Genomic DNA, 26054 nt, shown 5'->3' on the forward strand with positions numbered 1-26054 from the left:
TGTCTTATTTCGGACTGACCTGAAGGGGTTGATGTAAAGTCAGACTTTTGAATTAAACTTGTATTTTCTACCTGGTCTGATAGAGATTGTTTTTCTTTTCTTTTGTCTTTGGTCTTGCTTTCTAGATAGAGAACCAGCATTCCCTTACATCAACAAAGAAGAGAGATTACGTATAAGGACAGTATCAATTTTGTTAGTTTAGAAATATTATGGCTTAATGTTGGTTTTACCATGTTTTCTAATTTGAAATGGAGTGAAATACTTCTGTGGTTAAATCATAGTTCTTTTGCTGTTCACTATAAAAGTTTCAAGAATATATATTTCAAAAAACTTTTTTTAAATAATCCAAAACAAATGCAACAGGGCTCAACATACTTAAAACACATTTTCTGAATTTATCTGAAATCTCTGCTCCAGAGGGGTTTTGTCTGTGTGTGTGGATTAGGTCTGGCCTGTTATTTCACCATCCAGCCCCATCCTGGATTGATTGCACTGAACAGTCCAGAATGAGTTACATATGGTCCCAGTTTGTAGGTCCTCTGGGTGGAAACTTCATTTGAACAGAGTGAAGCTAACCATTGCAGAAATGTGGCTAATGTCAACATCCTAAAGAATATATATATATATAAATATATATATATATATATATACACACACACACACACACACACATCCCAATTAGAATGTATATTCCTGTTCAATAGAGCTGGCATTTTGCTACACATTGTCTCAATAGTTATTATTCCTATAATACTTATGTCATTTCCAGTATTTAAAAAAATCCATCAACCTCTAATAATACTGTTAATATTAAAGTTCTCATGGATAGGGATAATGCTACAAATGTGGGTCAAGATAAGTATTTAAAACCTTTTTAAAAATGATGAATACATCAACAACCCCCTGCCCATAAAAAAGTATTAATAAATTTAAAGAGGAAACACTTTGTCAACTGTATAATTCATTTATTTTTCACCAAATGAGGCTATTTATAAAATGATAAAGAGAAAAAGGCTTCAAATGTGGCTTAAAGTTTGAGGGCTGCTCATTAGTTAGGCAGAGTTGAACAAGCGAGAGGGCGGTAACCATCATTCGTGAGGCTTGGCTTTTAGCTGCCCGTGTAAACAAAGCTGCGGAGGGTAACTTTCTTCCTCTCCGGCCTCTTTTCTCCCTCTGTGATGATCTCCCATCTTTTTCCTCCTCTTGCTTTATTTATTTATTACCCTCTGTCCTCCAGTTCCCCCCACCCCTCTTCCTTTCTCTGTCTGTGCAACCACGTGCTTTAAATCTGAGGATCTGGACTGCTTCCCCAACAGTTCAGTATCAGTGTTAGCAGAATGAAAACCAGATGGACCAGCAGTTCCCACTGTTATCTCCCAGCAGACGCTGGCAAGCCTCGCTTCATCCCTCCTTCCTTCGCATGACAGAAATATTTGCCTTTATTTAGGGTGACTTGTATTTGCTGCTGTACCTCTTTCCTCAGCTGCAACATAGGCGAAAGCTATTTCTTCCCTTGTTGCTGAGGTTGGTTGAGGTGAGTAGACGGTGAAGTGAATTTAACGATTGAGGAGGGCAGTGTTCAGGCTGTCTCACTTGGTGATTAGATAGGGGGCTTAGGGTGCGGGTTGTTCCATGATACTGTCTAGCTATGAAGACACATTTTCAGCAATAAGATCAAAGTAGCAACGTATTCAACTGGCGACTGCCATGGCTTCAGTATATTTTTATTAACACTGTTGCCGTCAGCATTCGAGATTCGGAGGGAGAAGCTAACACTGTTACTAGATCATCCTGAGAAATCTTCTTACAGAGGCTAATTACATTTTCTAGTAGATCTTGGCATAGTGGGTTACCAGGTAGGTTACTACCTGTAAGGTTAGCAGTTCAAACCCATCAGATCCGAAACGGGGGTTGTCTGCTCCTATAAAGACTTGCAGTCTGGGAGATCGAAAGGCACGGTTCTGCCCTGTTGGGTCCCTATGTGTGAAAATGGATTGGATAACAGTAGGTTGGAGATTCTCTTGACAGGTATTATACCTATCAGTCCTATATCTGAAACATGATACCTACCAATACTATAAAGATTACGTCAATGTTCAAGGGTTATATTTTATTGCAACCTAAGTCTTAGGAAATGGATGGGCAAAGATGAGTCAAATTTGGAATTTTTAGTCCAGCCTTTTAATTTTCTTTTAATAATGGATTTTGGAATAATTTTGAGAATTTTTCACTATGGTTTTGACAACATTTCACAGGCTCGTCCTTTATATGCATATTGTTGTTGTTAGGTGCAGTCGAATCAATCCCAACTCATAGCGCCCCCACCTACAGCAGAATGAAGTACTGGCTGGCCCTCTGCCAGCCTCATAATTGTGACGTTTGAGCCCATTGTTTCAGTCACTGTGCCAGTCTGTCTTGTTGAGGACCTTCCTCTTTTCCGCTGCCCCTCTGCTTTACCGAGCATGGTGTCCCTGGTCAGGGGCGTGTCTCTCCTGATAACATGTCCAAAGAATATGAGACAAAATCTCATCATCCTTGTCTCTAATCAGGATTGTGGCGGTCCTCCTTCTAAGACAGATTTGCTTGTTCTTTTGGCAGTCCGCGGTACTTGCGAGATTCTTTAGCTGCTTAACTCAAGTGCATCCGTTCCTTGGTGTTCCTTATTCGGCGTGCGATTTTCCCTTGAGGGGTTGGAAAACACAGTGACTGGGGTCAGGCACTCCCTGCTCTTCAAAGTGGCACTCTTGTTCTTCAGCACTTTAAAGGTGTCTTCTGGAGCGTCAGTGCTATTTTAAGCACCAGAAAGTCCAAGCACAAAATGCCTATGCTTAAGGCTTCAAGAAGTTCCTCAATATATTTTAGGGGTTACACATGTATATTTATAGACCTTTGGATCTAGAAACATTAATCATAAAAGCTTCTCATTTTTACTGGTGATCTGTTGCTTACATAAGCCGTTTAAATTGCGAAAAAGAGTCCAAAATACAGGGGAATATATGTATATATTTAGAGAAACAGTGCTGAAGCACAAATGGTAAGTATTAAGTAATTAGTATTAGTAAGTTTCTCCATCTCTATCTTGTACTTTATGGAAAACATGTTAGCTCTCAATTTAGTCTCGATTCTTAGTTTGCTTGAAATTACGAATTGAAGTATTGGTTTCATGTTTTTGAAATGGTGGATCCTAAAGTCTCGCATATTAAGTCACTGGTAGTGTGACTGTGTTGTATGGCCTCTGGCATTTAGACAGTCTAGGTGATTTTTAAAACAGGGTTAAAAAATGAGATGTGTCTAGGAGACATAACCTGCTTCATCCAATCGGACAGAATACAAAGCATGGAAGAGGGGCAGCAGGTGTTAGGAAAGATAGTCACAAAGAGCTGGCTCCTACCAGTGCTTCACCTGCGTAACAGAGCTGCAGGTTTTTGTTATTTCTGAGCTGTCGTGAGGGGGTTCATTACCATCCTCTTTTCTCATCTATTTTCTCCTTCTTGCTAATGTTGACTACAGCTTCCAGTGAAGTCGCGCTGTTGCACGGTGCTCGACCAAGGTAGCATCTGCCCAAGCCAGAAATAACAACCGAGGATAAAATAACCCAGTTACAAACGAGGTCCTGCCATCTGTGCTGCACCTTCTTAAGTGGGGTTTGCATGATAAAATCTTGATTTAAACTTCAGCGGAGAAGCATATTTTATTGATAGAAGATGTGGCGCTTCTTCTGTTGGCTTGCTCTTAAAAAAGACAAATCCCACTTAAGAATCTGAGGTGCTTAAGGAGCGAAATAACCTGTTTGTGGTGGCGCCCGCAGATCGTACTGAGAAGCACTCCACAATGCCAGACTCACCTGTGGATGTGAAGACGCAATCGAGGCTGACTCCTCCGACGATGCCACCGCCCCCCACGACTCAAGGAGCTCCACGAACCAGCTCATTTACACCCACAACGTGTGAGTACTCATGCGTGCATTTCCTGTGTGGTCTTTGCAGCTATTCTTCTTTTCCTCTGGCAAACAAGAATGAAGGAAAAGTAAGAATTGCCATTAACGTAGGAACCAGAAATGAAGGGAAAAACCAGGAGTTCATTGAGCAGTCAGGTACCCTCTTGTAGGCATAATTTGCATAAATGGCAGTATTTGACTTCCTCTTCATTTTTGCGTCCGAGTTGTATCTTTGGCTGTGATTTTAGAAAATGAAGAGTCCACACTTTGATCTGTGATTTCAGTTGTCATGACTAGAATGTTCTCCTTAAAGACATCTTCTGTGATAAGTGGACCGGTAACAAGTACTCACCCTCTCCACAAATCCAGTTCAGTGACCTGAAACCTCTTTATAGTGTTCACCACCTCCACGAACCTTTCTCTAACTTTTCACTTGACTTTATTCAGTTTGACTCATTTCCAGATTACTGCCGATCTTCTAACCTTCGGATCACTTTTTTTCTTGATGTCAAAGAGTGAGACATAATATTAAATTTTAATATCCTTAAGTTAAAAAAGATGACTTAAGAAATAGATAGAAAACTTTCCAAACTGAAATAGCACCTTGTGGTCTTCAATGATCGCCACTGTCAAGCCCTGGGTTCTGAGCCAGGCAAGCGTATTGCTTTCTGTATCTTTTAAGGACATGACAAGACATTCTTAGGTAGTAGACAAATTTGTTGGAGATCCATCTGATATTCCTGGTTAAAATTGTCATCAAGGATTGATGAAACTGATAAATGTTGTTACAGATAATACTATTTTCAGACCATGAGCCATGAAATCCATATTAATGAAAAATAGCCAAAAAAAGAATAGTAGCCTATGAGAGTTTGACAAAAATGTACCTTTCAAGTTGGTTTATGCCATGTCTCATTGCCACTTGAAAGACCTATTCAAGTGTATGAAGAATGGGGAATTTGATACTGCTGACTTTGAGCTTTGCTAGATTGCATTTAGTTTGTTGCCACCTAAGGCCACAGTGATAGGCATGTCCCTTCTGTAAGAGGTCCTGATTAGCTGTCATTTGTAAGCAGATTCCTTTGGTATTTTGTAGGGAGGTTCAGTTCCTTATATTGAAATGAAACTTTGATGAATAATGAAGTATATAAAGCAGCCCCAAACTATTGCTAGAGACACTTTCATCAATCTTATTATAAAATGATGTATTTGATAAATTGATAATCAAACTAATGGATTGTTAACATGGCAGAATCACCATTTTGTTTTAAAGTGAGAATTCTGCATCTCTTTCTAGCATAGTTCTTGCATTGCCATCTTAACGTTCAAGTGAATTTTATCAGCAATAAATGAACTGAATATTTGCTATTGGTACAGCCGGGTTTTTCCTTTTCGATTTCTTTAAATAATTCTGTGATAAATACTGTATCCACTTTAACTTCCTACATACAATTTGCATGTTTCTTAAAGAAGTTGTTAGGAATATGTGGGGTAGAAAATAGCCTTCTAATTGGGTGGGAGAAGGTTAAAACTTGAAAGTCCTATTTCTATAAACACAGCTGTCAGTTGTGTGTACAAAACATTATTAAAAATGTTCAGTGATAAATTTAGTCTCCACCAAATGTACACTTTCTCTAGGAGAGCAGTTTAGAAAGGAATGGTCCTGTTATATTGATATAAGCCTGTGGCAAAAGGCTGACATCCAAACGCTGTTTGTTCTATGTTTGAAACATTTCAGGTGGCTGGCATATGTGCACATGGGAGGCAGGGCTGTCCTTGTGTGACAGCCGACTCCATTTATTATCAGCTTCTGTGCAGAACCACTATTAGGCAGTGTGAGGGGAGGACCCCTTTAATCATAGAGGAACTGAGCCTGTGGCCATCCTGTGAAGTCGAAGTATTTTACAAATGTCCCAACATCTGAAAAAAAAAAGTAACCATCCAAAATTCAGAAACATCCACTAGATTTAAGTGGAAGGAAACAGGATTGTGATGCCCTCATGCATGTTGTCTTTAAGTTGATTTTTTTTTCTTTTTCCTTTCTTCCTGATTTTGTGCCTTTCACAGTAACTAATGGCACGAGCCATTCACCTACAGCCTTGAACGGCGCCCCCTCGCCGCCCAATGGCTTTAGCAACGGGCCTTCCTCTTCTTCCTCTTCTTCTTTGGCTAATCAACAGCTGCCCCCAGCCTGTGGAGCCAGGCAACTCAGTAAGCTGAAACGGTTCCTTACGACCCTGCAGCAGTTTGGCAATGACATTTCACCAGAGATAGGAGAGAGAGTCCGCACTCTTGTACTAGGATTGGTGGTAAGCAAACTGGAATTGACTTCATTTTCTGGGCTAAAAGAAAGGGTGTGGGGGAGAGTTGGGGAGAGAGTCAGGAAAATGCACTGTGTTCACAGTGGCTGAGCCTTGCATTAGAAGACGTCACCGTGCTCCTTCGTTTGTTGTAATAGTTCCTGAATCTGGACATTGCTTGCAAGCCTGATGAATTTCCTAGCAAGCCTGTGTTCATTCCTGGAGTATGGACTGGCCCTCACTGTGGTTTAGTTTGCTACTAATCAAGGACATATCACACACCATTGAATACAAAGTTGATTATCTTAAAAGTAACCCCCCACCTAATTTACCAATAAAAAATTGTTGAAAAATATGGTTGCATAAGATTATTCATTATCTTGGACATAAATATATTGCCCCAAACTCCACCATTTTGTTATTCTTGATAGCTAGTATATTCTCCTGGTATGACTAATAGCTGTCAAGAATAACAAATGGTAGTGTTGGTTAGTTATGCACTGCATCTGATTGGGTGTTTACTTGGGGGATTTTTACTGTTGACCTCAACAAGAAAGTGTAAGGATAAATTCTGCCCTTAAAATATTTTGATGTTTTCAAAAGAGTTCTATTGTCATGTATTCCAGAAGTTATACCATTGAATAGTTCAGTCATCTATTTAGATTTTTTTTAAGGCTAGTGATTTCTTTAAAAAAGATTTTGTTTGGGTAGAATTACGTAAGTCATTGGTTTGAGAACCAAACCCCAAATCAAATCCATTACCACTGGGATGATTCTGATTCTATAGGAACCCCATTCTGACTCTATAGAACAGCGTAGAACGGCTCAAGAGTTCCCAAGCCTGTACGTCTTTGGGCAGACAGACTGCCACATCTTTTTCCTGTGGTGGTGGGTTCAAGCCACCGTCCATTTGATGAACAACTCATCACCGTCACTGCACTGCCACGGACCTTCGCTTGAGAGCAGACCCCGGTCATTTTGTGTACTATCCTCTATTTTTGACATTATCTTAAAATGTCATTTTTTATTGTGTGATAGTAACTTTCATAATTATTGCATGTGTGTTTTTATATATGTAGGAGATTTTGTGGTATCTTACATCATTGTAGTTCCCATACTAATCACCTATTCAGTCTTTCGACCATAGGATTATAGTAGAACTGAAATTCAAACGATAGATAGCAGTGTCTTCTTCCTAGAAATAGTTTATGTATGAGAGGACTTTAGATGTTCATGGAAAAATATCATTAAAAGATAATGGATTTTTTCCAGAAAATTTTGAAATGCCCTTGTATTTTTGTGATCTGCCCATTGTATTTTGCAAAAGAAGACCCAGAAGTATTATGACTATTTTTAAATCCTTTATTGGGATATGGATAATCATGTATAGAGAAACTTGGTTTTCCGTTGGCTAGTTTACACACATTTTGTTTTACCCCATCAGCTGCAGCCCCACCATATAACAGCACTCTTTCTGCTCTCTCCCTGCCTTTACTCTTCCCATGTATGCTTTGTCCCTGTCCCTTCCAGATTGCTGAGCTTTCTCCCTGGGCAAATGGTGCCCTGTTGCCCTGGGTTGATTCTTTTTCAAGGAGCGAGTACTTCCCACACATTATTATTCACCGTATAGGCCTGTGTATCCATTGGTTTTGAATTGAGCCAATTGAATGAGTCCAGTCCACATCTAAAGGGCGCCCGTGGTCCTGGTCTCAGGGTCCCAACAGTGTCTGTTAGACCAGTAAGCCTGGAAGACGACGACTCCGAATGAAAGTGCTGGTTTGGGGACTGACATGGTAGAGAGAGGAGGGTCCGGTAGCGCAGTGGACAAAGTGCCTGGCTACTAGCTGAAAGGTTGACAATTCGAACCCACCACCACTGTGAGTGAGAAAGTCTGGAAGTCTGCTTCTGTACTGGTTGCAGCCTTGGGAAACCCTACTGGTACTTTGAGTCAGTTCTGCTTGGAGTCAGAATCCACTTGTTGGCACATCTCAAATTTAAAGAGAATTTTGCAATTTAAATTTCACCTATTGTTAACTCCTTCTCCTTCCTGCTGCTAGAGTATACAGCTGTCACACCTCCCACTGGCCCTCACCTCACCGGGCACCGCTGTGTGCGAAGGTGATGGTAGACGGAAGTGGTACCTGGACTTCAGAGACATACATCCATCACTTAACGTTTGCTTCCTACTCACTCTTGAGGTTTAGCAATTTGCTTTTTGGCATGTAAGTAAATTGAACTCGTGAATTTAAAAGTAAAACCAAAGCAATAATTTCATCAAATGACCAGTTTTTAAAAGATGGTTTTGTGAAAGCTACCTACCATATGAAATTTGCTATGTTCCTTATTAACACTATTAACTTAAAACGTAGAAAGACTTGGCGGCTTTAAGGAGAGTTTTTACATGTGCGCTAGCAAACTTTGTATTGAAATAATTTTTTCTGGATCTTTGTATGTGTACCTAAAAGTTTACAGAGAGTAATTAAGGGATGGTGTTATGCCTTGCATGTAGTAGGTGGGAAATGAATATTTGTCCAATCAGCGAACGCACAGAGAATAGGTGTTTGTTTCCAGAACGTGACTGAAAGTGTTCATGCATGTCATTTTATTGAATTATTGGAACCAACCTTTAAGGTGGTGAATTTCGCACACATTTTGCACATTGGTACACAGTTTCACAAAGAGATACAAGATCACACAATTGATAGTGACTGATTTGCATCCAGCAGTTAAAGCATAAGAAAGCACCTTAAACTCTTTGTTGCACTGAGTGAATAAACAGGGGTGAAATTGTCTTATAGAAAATGAATCACTAAAACAAAATAACCCTCCACCACAAAAAAAAGCCTTCTTAATTTGTGGGTTGTTATAGAAAGTTGGTATTCATTCATAGTTTCTTATAAAGACTATTTGAGTTGGTGGTATGAAAAAACCTACAATTTGGTGCTTCCATACTTTATCACAAAGGAAAAGAAGAAGACAGCAGTAATTAACATTGCTAGGTCACAAATACCCCAGTTTTGTCGGGCCTCAGCGTGACTCCTAACTACGAGATAAATGCTTCAATGGAAGTAAAGGAAGTTAAGGCTAATAGGACAGTTGCAATTCTACCTAGTGTTTAACTGGGGGAAAATCCAAAGAAGGTTAATTTACTTAACCCCTTTACAGCACTAGGCTGCCTGTCTATTTACTATCAACACACATTGCCTGTTGAAGGATATAATCCCTGGGCTTATTTTATTTGTAGGCTAATTTATGTTGTAGGATGGAGTTGTAGGAGTGAATTTGAATTCATTTGCGCAGTCTCTTTTGGGTTTCACGTTGCCAAGCTTTGCCGCGGGAATCAGAAGCCACTTGAGTTGTTAGCTCCAAGACTCGGTGACTCATGGGGGCACAAACCTTCATTGACACAACATACTAGCCAACTTAATAATCATCCTGAGCAAGCAATTTTGGGGGGGTAGACCAAGAGAGCATGCACTGTAGAAAGATAGGAAGAGGAGAACGCTTCCACTGAACAGACACTGACCTGACCGGTGAGATGAATTGACAAATTTTAGCACTGACCTCTGCCACATTCAAGGGATGTGCTTTTCAGTACACCCCAGTATGTTTGTTGTCCACAAAGGTAGTTTTAGTAGGTTCTTGTTAAATGCAAAAACTTCCAAGACGATATGATCTTTTCTACAAAGGCAAAAGATTTTATGTTGAAATTTTAGATTTATATATATCTGTATGTTAATATGGTGTGTTGCATATTCATAATGTATTGGTTTCAGGGTCTTTACTATTTCCGCAAGAGACAAACACATTTATAATATATATTTGGTTCCACAGAACTCTACTTTGACCATTGAAGAATTTCATTCCAAACTGCAAGAAGCTACTAACTTCCCACTGAGACCTTTTGTCATCCCATTTTTGAAGGTATTGTACAGTTCACTGATCTAGTAGAAAGTATTTCAGACCATATTGTTGCTAGGTCACAAGCATACCGCTACTCCTCCTCCTCCTAACTACTCCTGCTACTACTCCTACTCCTACTACTATTTCTACTACTATTACTCCTCATCCTACTACTACTACTACTTCTATGACTATGATTACATTTTTTCTCTTCTTCTTCCTCTTCTTCTTCAATATTTAAGGGTGATTTGGCTTCATTTCAAGGATGAAAATTATTTGGATAGCTATGTTTTTCTGTTCATTACCTATATAGTCCTAAAATTAAAACAGTGTTTTCAGTAGTTATTAAGTGAACTTACTAAGTTTGTATGAGAATTTAGGCACCTGAATAGGAGCTTTGCTTGATGGTTATTTGGCCAGTGGAGGATGGGAGTCACATTCTACATTGCTCATGCCTAGAATGACTAGATGATTGGTTGAATTAGTTGTGATTTTTAGTTTTCAGCGGAGTTTTCATTTTATTTCTAATTGTACTTTTGCAACAGCATATGTGGTAGAAAGAGCAGACCTTTACCCATTTTTTCTGCCGATGAGGAAACAGGGAGCAGGTGAGAAGACCAAGGAACTTCCCTCGCTCAGTTCTAATTGAGGCGTGTGTGGTAACACATGGATTTTGGTACTCAGCTTTGAGCCCCACTGCTCCAGCAACTTCTTCTACCTCTTCAGTAAAGCAACTGAAAACAAACAAACAGAAGCGCCTTAGTTAGCAAGAGAAACAAAGACTATACTATGTAATCTTGCTGCTGTTAATTGCCTGGGAGTCAGCTTCGAGCCATGACGACATTATGTGTATCAGAATGAAGTGTTGCCTGATCTCATGCCATCTTACTGATCACAGATATGTTTTAGTCTGTTGTTATTGCTACTGTATCAGTCCCCTTACTGAAGGTTTTCTTACCAAATTAGATGTCCTGTTCTAGTAATTGGTCTTCCCTAATGGTGTATCCAGATTAAGTGCAGGGCAAAGTCTCACCATTCAAAGTCTCACTATTCAATTTAAAGGTGAATAACGTACTCACAGCAGGGCCTGAAAAGTTGGTGGTTTGAAACTACCCAGAGGTGCCTTGGAAGAAAGGTTCGGTGTTGCACATCTAAATATTGCGGCCACTAAAAACCTTACAGAACACAATGCTACTCTGACTGGACACAAGTGAGAATCGATGTGTTGGCAACTCTTTCTGGTTTTGTTTTTAAATTCATTGCTGAATAGACAGTTGAGGAGAAAAGCAAATGTCGGAGCTACCACTAATATTTGGGCAAGCATAATGGTTCTCCATAAATAATATTTGAAAGAAAATGGCATGTTTCTGCTAACAGACAGGTCTAACAGATTGATTACTGAGAAGGAGCCATTTGGCTTCACCTTTACATGTTACTTTAAAATGAACACTCACTAAACCTGTGGTTGCATTATTTGACCAAGGGCATTTATTTACCTTTGTGGAAAGACGAGGCTTCAGTCCTGTAAAGGGCCAGAGCCACAGAACCCACAGGGCGTTTCTGCCCTGGCCTGGAGTACTAGGAGAGAGGCAGAATGGACTCAGTCGCTTGGTTTCCAATTTTTCCTTTTATGAATCTTCTTAGAACTCGGTATTTAGGAAACACTAGATATCTACGCGATGACAGTTCTGTGCAAAATCCCATCGTATTTTTAACTTAAAAAAGTCAACACATTTAAATAAGTACTAAAAAAGCTGAAAAAGTGTCTTTTTGAACCCCAGTTCTGGACTTTCTGGATGTTCGCCTTCTCCGCTAACTACGGTTCTTATGGCAATGAAATGAAACATGCTTTTCTGAAACTATGTCAAAACCAATACGTAGCTCTTTTGATATAGAAACCTAATTTAGCTTCTTTTCATTTCATTCCAACTTGTGAATGTAAAGTTAAAGGTATGCTATCTAGATTAGTATGTGCCCCCCCTTTCTCCAAAACAGTTTATACTTTAACCACATATTCATACTTAAAAGCAAATTGTTTTGAGCAAATTGGTTGAGACTAGACTCTGGCTTTCTGCGAGTTGTTTTTTTTTTGGTAAAGATTTCTTCATATGAATGCCATTTCCTGTGTGAAGACCACTAGTCTCTTTGCTCTGCTTTAAATATAAAAGGGGGAGGGGGAAAAAAACTCTTTGCAGGGTCAAGTTGGCAGCCAAAAATTTTTTAAAAGCTTACAAGGACACTTGCAGATTCTTCTATTGCTGCTGCACACCATATGGTTACCATATCGTTTAGTTGGGATCATTGGAATCAAAGATATAACTTTTTTTTCTAATTTTAGTGCTTTTCCTCAAAGGAGACATTAATGACAAAAACCATATGGTTGTGGGAACTCGGGCCTTAATAAGTGCATTCAAACACTGCTGTAACAATGTGCATTGAAGTCTTGTTTTCATTAAGCTAATGTAACCCGCAGACCCTCGATTCCATTTTGCATTTATGGAGAAACATTTACTGGAAGGATATTAGACACCATCCTAATTACCTAATCTGGCACCAGAATTAGAGCAAACAAAATTGCTTTGTATTACCATATTTTTTAAATTGGAAGAAGATGTTTATGGAATCGCTAAATTAAACTGAGTACCACGTGACAGCCTCTTGTCTTAGGCCATCCATACATTTAAATTTGAGACTGGAGGCAGATGTGTTTCCTGTTAGTCACTCAGCTGTGTGGCAGGGCCTGTATTCAACATGAAGTGAAGAATCTACCAAAATACAGTGAAGATGATTTTTCTGATGGGCAGAGGAGTGAGGGGACCTGAATAACATTTTTAGTCAAAAATAAAGTCACATCACAGCGTCTCTTCTTGTTAATGTCTCGATTTTTAGACACCAATGTAAAACTTTGTTTACCCTTTAACCAGTTAAACTCAGCATTTAACTGTCTCGTGTTTGACAATATATTTCATTGATCCTGAAACTAAAAAAAAATGGTTATCTCTAGCACATATCCAAATAAGTGCACATTGCCTAATTTCTCTGCAGAAGGACTATTTTGTGTGTCTTAAAAATCAACTCTTGTACTGAATACATTAAAGCCGGCTCTGGCTGGGATCCAGGGAATGCTTTGCCAAAAGACATCTGCACACAAGATGTCCGGCCTGTGAGTCAGTTCTCCCAATTATCATTCAGGAATTTGTCTCTCTGAGCTGGCATAACCGTGTTTGCCTGCTTGGTTAAATATTGCTAGCATTCTTGACAGAAGGCATATGATTACTTTTGAAAGGTCTCTCTATGTTCAGATAGAGTCTTTACCTGCGGTCCCACCTGACTCCGCTCGATGTAGCGCATCCCAGTCTCATTTGTGAGTGTGCGTGAGTAGGTGGCCCTCTGCAGTCCCTCCTCTGAAGAACATGTCGAGTCTAGTATTAGTCAAGTGAAGAAATACAGTGCTGACGTCTCCTCATCCTACCCCGACTTGTTCCTCATCATTCTCAATGTCTCGTCTTCCCAGGACTTACTGAATAACATGCTCTTCTCGAGGGAGTCCTAACGATTGTGTTTTTTCCCCTCTTTGTTAATGTTTGAGATTTTAAAAGAACTAGTAGCAGGGAACAGAGACGTTTGCAGAATATTGTTATGGGAAATTTGAATCTTATATGCACACTGCAGAATGATTCTTAGAACATTCAAAAAGGTTAACCAGGGAGGGAAAAAGAGAGGAGCTGATATTCAAGTAGAAGGGAAATGTTTTGGAAATGATGATGGCAACAAATGTGCTGGATACAATTGATATATGGATTGTGATAAGAGCTGGAAGAGCCTCCAATAAAAGTGATTTATTAAAAAACAAAGCAAAAATGTTAGCAGAGCTGCTCTCTTTGATTGGTGGTACTTGACAATCGTGCTGCTCACTTAAGGAGGTAAAAGAAAGGTTTGGGGTTTTCCTTTAAGTATTTGGAAACATGTCTGCACAATCATCTGTATGAGCGAGGAAGAATGGTTCATTTTTAGTATTGCTGTAGGAAGTCATTTCCATTATCACAGTATGTGTGCGATGTTTTTCTTTATCAAACACTCCTACTTTTTCGATATCTGTTCGAATACTCATGTATATTGTTATTAACCAAGAACCATCTCATCATAACACCCCTACCATGTTTGGGTGTCATTGTGATGAGATACTTCTTCAGCAAGACCACAAACACATGAATCAGAGTTACAGGTCCTGGGCTCACACTTTAATCCATGGACTTAGTTGACTGTCCCTGGTCTACACCTCCAAACAGGGGCAGTCTCTGAACCCCCAAGGGGCCCCTTGGAGTCAGCAGTGACTCAGTGGCAGCATTTTGCATTGCGGAAGCTTTCTGCAAGGCTCTCGGGCAGAGATTGAGGCAGCTGGTCGCATGTCCTTTCCAGAAAAGCTCTTCTACCTGATGTTTAAGCAGTGTTCATGTCACTTGGTTCCAACAAATAAAGTCTTTGAGTCGCAAAGTGATTTGTTACCTGCCTGCCTTTGAATTTCTAGCCTTAAGTGTTATTGCCAGTGAATGCTGTTCATTCATTCCACTCAAAAGAGGGAGGGGTGGAGGGAGGGGGAGGGGCAGACACCAATTTGGATTCATTATGACAGAGTACATTTACTCTTCAGAATAAAGTGCTCTTCACAGTTTTCATACTAATAATGCCGGACTATGTTGGAAACCACCTCCTTCATTGTTCTCCATTTTGTTATTTGAAATGGCCAATGACCTGCGCTGAGAGTCTTTATCTAAAATGCTAGACTAGGATGAGGGCAATACCTGACGCTGCATGAGACACTTTTCCTAATTTCAATCTATCAATCTATCTATCAATCTCTCTCTCTCACTCACTCACTCATAACACACACACGCACACACACACACACAGTTTCAAATTGCTTGAGTAGAAATTCCATTATTTTTAAAATCTATGTTTCCACAAACAATGGAAGCGTCCTTCGATAGTCCTTAGACTATAGACGAGAGTCCTAAGACCGATAGAAAGCAAGCACAGAAACCCTATGTACTAGCCTCTGCTGGTCAGGCTGGAGAGCTATCCATGTCGCTGGTCTGACTACCCAGGTTGTTAGGTACATGCTGTGTGGCACTGCTGGTTATTAAAGATATACATTATGTTGATCTCTCTGTATGCATATCCGTTATCATTTGAAGAGAGTAGTTTCTTTTAGAGAAGTCACTAGATACGAAACAGAACGTTCCTAGGTAACCTGTTATGAAATTAACTGGATGGTTTGTATGAATGAACTTTTTTAAGTTTGTGTTAAAACTACATGAAAAGATAATAGAAGTTTCCCACAAACCTTGGGAAGATCCCTTATGTTTTACATCTACCCTATCTCCCCTGACATTTTTATGAATGGAATCTCCTAGTCTTGTAGAGCTTGTTGTCAATTATGTTTGAGTTAGAGGCTGAAAAATAGTCAAATAAACCTGCAAATGTTATTTATGAGAAAATTGAGGTGGGAAAAATGGAGTCAGATAGGTCAGACCCCTTGCATCGGAGACAATCTGGGCCCAGGTAGAACCTAACAGGTGCCCCATAGGCCATGCCGCACTGTGCACAGGCTCTGCATTCTCTCAACCAGTGTTTGAAAATTAGAGTAGTCCGCTGGTTGGAAGGGAACTGCCAGTCCTCTCTTTGATCTCTGTCCTGCTCTTTCAGGCCAACTTGCCCCTGCTGCAGCGTGAGCTCCTTCATTGCGCAAGACTGGCCAAACAGAACCCTGCCCAGTACCTCGCCCAGCATGAACAGCTGCTTCTGGATGCCAGCACCACCTCACCTGTTGACTCCTCAGAGCTGCTTCTCGATGTGAACGAAAACGGGAAGAGGCGAACTCCAGACAGGTGAGAGCGTGGAAACTTGGATCTAACCTTGGTCTTTCCCTCACATCACAGGCACGAAGACACATTTCATACGACCTTTTAATTGCTGACCTATATCTTTTGCAAAATCACAATATACTAGAATGGACACGTGGAAGCTCCGTTCTAGCCTGGGCTGGTGCGGAATGGTGATTTCTGATTTGTGTGTGTTGGGCTTCTGCGCATGACCATCCTTGCGGTCATGTGTCCCAAGTGTCCCTCCTGGTTCTTAAGCACACAGTTGGTGTTAAGAGGGTTATTTATTACATACTTCCACCTAACCACATATTTTATTCTTCAGTGTTGTTCAATTTCCTATGACCAGTTTTCTTAACTGAAATTCTTTCTTTTTTTCCTTTCGCCTCTCGGTTAAGCAGACAGTTCTGAAAAGATGGTTTTTAAAGCTGACCTTTTTGCGTTACTCAAACACAGCTCAGAAGCTATTTAATTTGGGTTTTATATGAACTAAGAGAAAAATCGTTGGAACTTCGGTGACCTGAGTAAAGATAAGAGTTAAAAAGTAGGCTGAGTGCATAATGTTTTTGCTGAAAAAAATCCTATTCATCAGCCAATAATTATTTTCGAAGGCACTCTGCTCTCATAACTAAGAATTCTAAACTTAGACCTTCTCAAGGAGTTGATTCAGGCATAAAAGCACGGAACTTACCATGTACCTTCTTAAAATAATTTTTGGGAATGCTGCCACCTGATTTACTGGTATTTTCTAATGTAAAGTCTTAGGACAGAGTTCGGCAGAGCGCTTGCAGCACAGGGATGCTCTGAGAAGAAGATGACATTAAAAGGCTTGTCTGTCATACATTTTCTTTACTTTCTGCATTCTTTTTACTAACTATCAATAGAACAGTTTTTGAGGGGTTGCCACTGAGTCACGTCTACGTCCCAGGTTTATAGGCCCTTGTGACCCTTGTAGGTGCGCAGAGACATCCCTCTGAGCCTGAGTTGTCTGCCGATAAATGTCTTAGCTGTTTGCTAATCAGTATATTATTAACAGCCATCATGTTTATATATCATTGTTATGTAATCTTCTGTTAAGCATTTTTATACTACCATAAATAGAACTTTGTTCTCCTTGAGACAAGAAGTTCTCTTGATAATTCTTGATTATTAAAACAAACTAAATATGAGTTTACTTGGGATATATTATAGGCCCATCTCCATGTATGACCTAGCAATGGTGTTCCTTTCTTAGTTTGGGCAAATCATAACTTATTGGTCCTACGAGGGAGTTTCAAAGGTTCGCTTAAAAAAAATGGAGCCAAATGAAAATGGGAGCTGTCTGCAAACTTTCTGAAGCCCTCTCATGTTCCAGGGGAAATAGGACATTGGAAACTTTAGGGGCTTCATCGAGGTCCCGGCGTTGCCTGTCCACGCGATGCTAGAAAGTACGAGGGGACCTCAGAACAGATGATGCACGCTCCTCTCTGGTTCCAGCCCATGTATCCTGTATCACTTAGTGCCGCATCGGGTACTGGGATGTTTCAACTCTGTTTTGATGAAAGAATTAGAGACTAGCTAGAATGTTGGGGAAGAATAAGCATCATCTGGGTTTGGGGAAGAGAAGATTACAGGGAAAGGTTTAGATAGCGATGATGCATACAAAGATGCCCTACAGGCAAATTTAAAAATGGGTACAACTTACTATAGGAATCTTAACTGCTCAATAACGGACAGTACAACAAGTTGGTTTCCTTTGTTTATTCACATTTCCAGCCATTTCCCCCTAAGCTCTTTAACAGCATTTTGTATTTGAATATGCAGTGGCTTTAGACTTCCCATGAACAATCCTTAGGTAAACCTTGAACAAGATGCTGGCTTATCATTAGGCAAATGCCATGCTAAATCCCACAAACCTTCGGGATCCTTGTTCTGCTGATGGGCGTTGTGTGTGCATTCAGTCCGATAGACCCTCAGTCTTCCTTCCCCTTTGATCATTCAACGACACTGGTAGAGTTGATTCATGCAGTTGGTCTTTGGATGGAATCCTTTTTTTTTCCAGTCATTTTATTGGGGGCTCATACAACTCTTATCACAATCTATATATACATCCGTGTATCATGCACATTTGTACATTTGTTGCCATCATCATTCTCAAAACATTTGCTTTCTACTTGAGCCCTTGGTATCAGCTCCTCATTTTTAAAAAAAATCATTTTATTAGGGGCTCATACAACTCCTATCAAAATCCATACATACTTCAATCATGTAAAGCATATTTGTACATTCGTTGCCCTCATCATTCTCAAAACTTTTGCTCTCCACCCAAGCCCGTGGCATCAGCTCCTCATTTTTCCCCTCCCTCCCCACTCTCCCCTACCTCATGAACCCTTGATAATTTATAAATCATTATTTTGTCATTTTTTTATTTGTCTCACGTCTCCCTTCCCCCACTTTTCTGTTGTCCATCCCCCAGGGAGGAGGTCACATGTAGATCCTTGTAATCGGTTCCCCCTTTTCAACCCACCCTTCCTCCACCCTCCCGGTATTGCCGCTCACACCACTGGTCCTGAGGGGATCATCCGCCCGGGCTTCCCTGTGTTTCCAGTTCCCATCTGTACCAGTGCACATCCTCTGGTCTAGTCGGGCTTGCACTGTAGGAATTGGATCATGAAGGGGGGTGGGGGGAAGCATTTAGGAACTAGAGGAAAGTTGTATTTTTCATCGTGCTACATCGCACCCTGACTGTCTAGTCTCCTCCCCAAGACCCTTCTGTAAGGGGATGTTCAGTGGCCTACAAATGGGTTTTGGGTCTCCACTCCACACTCCCCCACTCATTCACTATAGTAAGACTTTTTGTTCTCATGATGGGATGGAATTCTTTTTAAAGTGGAATCTGGCGTATATATTACAATGGTAAAGTGGCAAATGAATTTTCTTAGCATGAGGAGAAAAGGTAATGAGAACATGTTGTGTAAATACATGTGTACCTTGTGGGAATTTGATGATCAGAGCTAAGAAAATATGGCCCTTTACATTAATATTTTTTCTTCACATGTATTTTTGGCATCTCGTTTGCATGTGCACTTGTGTACCCATGTGTGCCCTGTGGAGTTTTATAGAGTATGGAGCTGTCTGACAGCAGCGCTGTTTTTGGTTTGTTTTACTGAATGCTTTGCTGGTACATATGGTCTGACGTGGATGAGCAGCCACGGTGAGATTTTGGAGTCTATTAAAGTGGCTCGTTAAAAAGATCAATCTGTTTCTGTAATAACACTGGGAGCCATCAGTCACTAAAAGAGGGAAAAACTGACACCTGAGGAGAAAACACATTTTGGTAATTTGTTCATGACATGTCATGAACAAAAGCATGCTCTCTATTTTGTTTACAGCTTTGGGGGCTTCGATTCTATGACGATTGATGCAGGTTAGGCACTCAACAGTCATCGTGTGTCTCCGGGATGGGTTTCAGCAAATGGCACTTTCTTCTTATCCTTAAATCCGATCTCACCGGTTGTGCTTTGTTGTTTTACTGTTATTTACAGAAGAATGAATACTCCAAGGGTGTCTCTCCAGAACAATGGAATGTATTCTCCTCCCTCTTCCTAGCCCGCTGGGGAGCCTTCTTGCACAAGCCTGACTGCATTAGTAAGGCTGTGGTCCATAGAACACTGTAGAGCCCAAATTCGGAAAAGGTAATTTTCCATGTAAAAGTTAGGCTCCCCCTCCCCCACATCCTGAAATTCTAGGGGAAATGTATTAGATATTCTGTTGTCAACTCTTTTACTACAATAGGAATTCAACAAGTTCATGGGAAGCATGGAATAAAACGATAACGGAATTTCCCCACAAAGTTTTGAAGCCTCCTTCTGCGTGAAAGGTGTGTTATTCATAACCAGTCTTTATTCTTTAGGCATTCTGTGATGTGAGATGCTGAAGAGAAGAATGGAATGTTTTTTCCAGCCTGTTAAATGAAATGAATACTTTCAAGGATAGAGACTAGAAGTTAGGAACACGCTTTTAGAATCGCTTACCATGATGGTTGTTGAAGCCACGTCCACTTTAATATTGAGTGAGAAAAGGACAGTTCCACATTGCTGCATTTTCTTACCTGCAGAGTAAATGCAATTATTGTGATGAAAATATATTCGTGTTATATTAATCATTGCTATCTTTCTTTTCTCGTGACCATGATGTATCACTTTCTGTGTGATATTTGTCAGCATACTGAGTTCTTTCTTGTTATGATAATATTCAGTTTCAGAATCTTTCTTCCTTAGGAAACCAAACTGAATGAACAGTGGTTTTGTTTAACATTCTTTTTTCATTCATTTTTCACTTTGAAAATATCACATAGTTGAGTCTAAGAATTATTTCCTAAAAAAAAAATCAAGTAAAAGATACAACATGTAGTACGCCAGGATATGAGAAAACAAACCACCCCCACTGACATGGAGCCGACCCAGACGCACCGCGACTCGCCAGGCTAGAGTAGAACTGCTCCATTTGTTCCCAAGGCGGCCTCGGCTTCCTCCTGAGGGCCCATTGGCGGCTTTGCACCACCGCTCTTGCATCTGGCAGCCCAGCACCGAGCCGAGACAGTGCCTCCAGGACTCCTTTTAAGGAGTAAGGGTGACTCAAGGACAGCAGTGGGATAAGGTCAACCAACAGACGTAACAAATAGCAATAAAGATCGTCTGTTAATAAGAAAAAAAAAGAATCCCTTGGATGTATCATCGTAGTGTAATTATACTTTACTTTCACCATAATATCTCTAGACTTTTGATAGAAGCGTATGTGGTTGGATTAATAACAATATTTTCTCTTTCCATAATGATTGGGCAGTACTTTCTAGACGTGTGGGGCCTGTAGAATTACATGATTTGTCAGCTGAAGGAGATTTTTTAGCCAACTCTGGCCAATTCCTCTTTGTCCTTCAGGAAACTGAGCCCCTCACAGCTTGCCCAAAGTCAGAGTTCTTGATGGAGAAGCCACCTGAAATCCTCCAGCCCCATGAAGTATGCTTCTCTGTGCAGAGTGTAAGTTAGGAAAGTTCTTCTAGGAGCTCTGGATAGGGGTGGTTGTTCATTCCAGTTGTTTATGTCTTCTGTGTAATTTCACATGTCTAGGCACTGTGTTCTTCTGAGGTCATAGAAATCTTTTCATGGAGAAACGATCCCTGGTCAGCTACATATCCTGAGCAAGTTGGAACCTGATGAAGTGGGAGGACCGGAAGGAGGGTTGGGAGCAGTGTTGTGTAAGGAGCCCAGGTCCACTTTTGCTTTTCTGTCAGATGAATGGGATATTGATTACGCAATCTTCTTATAGAGAAGAGGTCAGCTGTACAGAGAACGATCAGGTTCATTGACTATGCAAACAATAGTGGAATGCATCTTAATCTACGGCATTCATTAGTGCATGACAAAAAAGGCAAGGATTTGATGTTATATTAACGTAGTCTTGTTTTGTGTTGCATCTTTGATACATTCTTCAGTTTCCTGTAGGAACTTTTTTTACATTCATATCAATTTTGACGTAATCAAGCTTTCTAGTGCCCTAGCGTGTCTGTGGGGAGAGATACCGGCCAGTTGTAGAGGCTGTATTGCTCTCTTCCCACTGCAGCCTTACTCTCACCTGCAAGCCACCGTTCCTGCTGCCCCAGAGGCCTCACCCTGCTGAACACGCTACACGCCTCACTTTATGTTCTGACCGACAGCTTCTCCGAGGTCGGCTAGTTTGTTCTGTTATATCTTTCATATTTCACAGCCCAGCTCAGCCAGGTTCTGCAATCTTCTCGGTCATCAATAGACGTTATAATACTGGCTAGTTACTCCCTGAGCACCTAAGATGCACCAGACCCTGTGCTAAATAAATAACCTATGAATACGTGCCACTGCTCCCAACAGCCCTGTTACATAGCTTCGGCAGAGCTAGATACTTTGCCTGAGGTTGCGTGGCTTATGAGAGGCACCAATGAGATTCTAACTCTACATTCTCTGATGTACCTGCCCGTGCTCTTACAACTGGTGACCTGAGCAGCCAGCTTAAAAGGACGTGTTTTGATTAGCTGGTTAAGTGCTGGGTATGTATTGGGCTCTTCGTATAGATTCGTTCATGTCTCGGGAGCGCAGAGGAGAGCATCCCCGTTTTTCAGTCAAAAGCACGGTCTTGTAAGCAAACAGCAGAGCCAGAATCTGAAGCCAACTCTGCTTGACTCAGCCTTGTTCATCTGTGCTAACAATTATACATTCCTGAGTGATCTCTTCCTTCTCTGCTCTCTTTCAACACCTTTCTGCCGTCCGTGCGGCGTTTGCAACATGCAGGTTTAGCCTGCAAGTGCAGACCCTGGCATCTCCGGTTACATCGTACTTGGGTTAAAAGATGCCTTGCCAGCACATTTCCAGAAAGGGTTTAGTACTAGCTTAGAGGCCTATGAAGGCTTCGAGGCTCACTGTCTTGTTCCACCTTTGTGTTTCCACTAATGCCTTTATTTTCACTAAAGGGATAATTCCTCTTTTCATATACGCGGTACCTAAAACCCAGCCAAGAAACAATAATTAAACCAAAAAAAGTAAAGTTACAACTTCATGCCGTCAACAATTTATTTTAAGTAAGACATTAAGTGGCCTCTCTCCCAAAAGTCTTTCTCCAACTCATTGGCCCTATAGGGGTATCGACCCTGTAGGACAAGGTAGAACTGCCCCGGTGGGCTTCCAAGACCATAGCTCTTTCACAGGACCACACAGAGGAATCTGCCTCCATCCGACAGAAATATGCATCATCTCTTCTTAGGACACATTTTGCTTTCCAGCGTCATGTGCACAGGTGACACAGGGACCGAGGTGAAGCAGTTCACTCCAGAAGCTGAGGTGTCAAATGTCCATTTTCTCTCAAAAAGCTGTAGTTAGGAACCCAGTACATAGACCACTAAGCCACCAGATCTCCCTGAGGGCCTTGGGTTAGTCCATTTTAAAATATGTGAAAACTCACAATGACAAAAGCCATAATCAGCCCAGGAATCAAATGCCATGATTGGTTCACTGACCATAAAACAAACAAACAAACAAACAAACAAAACCACAACATGGTCTCTGAACAGAACATACGGACTACAGATTAGAATAAGATAGCACGATTCTAAACAGCAGGAGCTGTTACTTCAGCAGTGGCCAGAGATTAGGACAGGCAGGGGAATGGCAAATAACAGGCAGTCTAACTGTTGAGCAGATGGCTGGCTACAAGGGACACGTGACGGAAGCATTCCACAGTCTCCTTGGGGGATGGCTCTGTGCATCTGATTATGGTGATCCTTGAAGGTCCAGGCACCACGCCTGTATGTCTGGAGGAGGAAGCATCCACCTGCATCCTATTTGCTCATAAGGGCGTCTGGGTGCTGCTTGGGAAGTTATCTCCCAGGTAGCTGTTTAGCGGGGAAGCAGTTGAAGGCACATCGCTCCATCTGGCCTCGGTGGTGATATCCTGTTTGGTTCACTCTCTAAATCTGTCTAAATATCCCACTCTCCCCACAGGGATACTGCAAACACAGCCACCCACTACATGTTGCCATGAGGAATTAGGCTTAATCTTTTTAAGGAAGTGGCGAAAATTGTCATCTATTGTGTAATGGATACATGATTCAACATCAATAAGAATGATGTTATATAAAAAAAGAATGATGCTATATAAAATTCTTAGCTCACCTGTTTCTACCATTCTAGCAGAAGATAACATTTGCTGAAGTATGGTTTTTAAATACGATGAAGATATGGATTGTGGTAAGAATTGTACAAGCCCCCAGTAAAAAGTTTTTTAAAAATACAGTGAAGAAAATGGCTTAGCTTCTGTCTTTTGATTGGTTCAGTGTTCAGTAGCATTTGTTATTAAAAATGATAACAGATTGCATATGCTAAAGAATGGAATGGAGATGTGCTTAATGTTCAGTTATAATTTTCTTTAATAGAACTATTATGTCCTAAGATTTAGATATAGATTTTCTAAAAAAAATAAAAGAACAAAATAAATATTTGATGCCTGACAGTAGGTTGGACCTCAGAGGAGTTTTTGATCTGAAGCCTACTCATTTTCCAAGAGCTGTGGTCCAGGGAGGAGGCTTGGCTGAGAGAGACAACAGACAAGCCCAGAGGGCCCCTGGCCACCTAACAAGATGCTGGCAGAGTGAGATGGCAGTATGGTTGGGCCAAGAAAAAAGTTTCCTGGGGCCAGGAGAAGGCACTTCTGCCAGATGCTTGAGTCCAGCAACAGGCCTTGATGCGGAGAAGAAAGTTCTGAGAGTGCTCTCCGAGTTTCCGCTCCAGAGACTGGACCGAAGGCAGCATACTCAACTGGTATCAAAGTCCAAGGGAAGAACGGGTCAGGTTAGCCATGTGGAGGGTGAGAGGCCACTTGTAACATGGAAGAATGAGCCCGGGCACATAAACTTAGGTGTACCAGGGCTAAGATTGGAATTCAGGGTTGCTTTATTTTTTTCTTTTCCATTCCGATGTTTATTATACTGTGCCGATCTGCGTGCTCCTAGGACAGTCTGTGTGCTGGTATTTCCTTCCCTTTTGATTGTTTTATACCTAGAGGCAACATCTTATACAGCACCTTGCCATATAGAACTCCAGGGAATGCATTTTCACATTCTATTTATTATCATGATTTTATATATATTTTCCATTGTCCTGAATTATCTTAAATGGTTTATTTTTTCTATGACTCATGGATTATCATTGTACACTCACAAATCATAACTTATGAACTCTTTCATGTAGAAGAAAGTTTTGTTGTTTTTTTAAAAGTTATATTGGCACACGACCGCCATATCATACAATTTAACAGTTCAATCACATCAACAAGAGTTATACACTAATTATGGGCACAATCAGTTTTAGAACATTTTCTCAATTCTTGCACTCATTGCTATAGAAAGACGGGATTTTCTGTTGTTGTTTTTTTTTTAATGGAGGGTTGTTTTCTTTTTAAATAGTTGGGATCTTTTCTTACTGAGGAACTGGGGGAAAATAGCTTGAGGGAGAATGATTGAAAATTAGGCTGTTTTTAGACTTTCTGACATGCTTAGGCTATGTGTCGAGCTGCCAACCTTCACACCAATCGTTTGAAACAACCAACGGCGCTGCAGGAGAAAGATGAGGCTTTTAAAATTCCTGTTCAGATTTCCAGTCTCGGAAACTGACCCAGGGGGTTCTCTTTGTCCTATAGGGTCACTACAAGTCAGAGTTGACTTGGTAGCAATGAGGTTGGTTTAGTCCTATCGGTGCTTTTGCAATGGACAGGAGAGGTGGTGTGGCTGCTTCCTGAGCATCACGGAGCTTTTGAATCAGGACGTCCGTGTTGCAGCGATGGACTATTTCTCCAGCAGGGAGATCGAAATCCTCATGTCGATTAAAACAAAGCAAAATACTCTTCCAGCATTCTGTGAGGCCTGCAGGCGTTTCCCCTAGAATACCAGCTATTTGAAAAAAATGAATCGATGAAATGGACAGCAAAAAGTATTAGTTTTGCCTAATCCACTTTGAAAGGGCAACAAATAAAAAATGCAAATTTGGAATTTGCCCAGGCAAATTAAGTGTAGCTAGTTGTAGACATTTCGAAGAAGCAAATAGACCAAAAAAAAAAAAAATCACACTGTTTTAGTTTGCAGTATGGACAGGAATCTTTTGACCAAGGTTGGGCTTACAAGTACACAGCCCGGAGTGGGGGAAGTGCCAGGATTCTGCATAGCTCCATGACTGTGGCTGTGAACTATCTGTCTCCAATGTGAGGGTGCAGTGAGGAGAGATGGGGCCCAGGGCAGGTCACCATGGGGTGGGAGCGTAGAGGGGAGAGAAGAGACTCCTGGGACCTAGCCCTGGCATTGATAACACCATTTCCCTTGTTTTAGAAAAAAGAACAAAAACACCCACCCCTCCTCCCAACAATGGATCATTGACGCAATACCATTGACCCAAGGGCTCATGGGAAGACCAAGAAAATCACATATTTGATAACTTTCGAAAACTCAGACTTGTTCCATTGCCATGTGCCATTATT

At 40.9% G+C, this 26054-nt stretch overlaps 1 protein-coding gene across 4 annotated transcripts in view; it reads left to right on the top strand.

The window, feature by feature from the left end:
* The window catches only part of RUNX1T1 (RUNX1 partner transcriptional co-repressor 1), a 220105-nt gene that overhangs the window by 142083 nt on the left and 51968 nt on the right, over positions 1-26054 (top strand). For all 4 annotated transcript variants that reach the window (XM_075549498.1, XM_075549499.1, XM_075549497.1 and 1 more), the window contains 4 exons: positions 3809-3946; positions 6005-6246; positions 10072-10161; positions 15847-16028. In XM_075549498.1, the coding sequence (XP_075405613.1) occupies positions 3809-3946; positions 6005-6246; positions 10072-10161; positions 15847-16028 (652 nt within the window). The remainder of the gene's footprint in view (positions 1-3808; positions 3947-6004; positions 6247-10071; positions 10162-15846; positions 16029-26054) is intronic.

The sequence above is a fragment of the Tenrec ecaudatus genome, chromosome 5 (assembly GCF_050624435.1).
Source record: "Tenrec ecaudatus isolate mTenEca1 chromosome 5, mTenEca1.hap1, whole genome shotgun sequence".
Taxonomy (NCBI): Eukaryota; Metazoa; Chordata; class Mammalia; order Afrosoricida; family Tenrecidae; genus Tenrec; species Tenrec ecaudatus.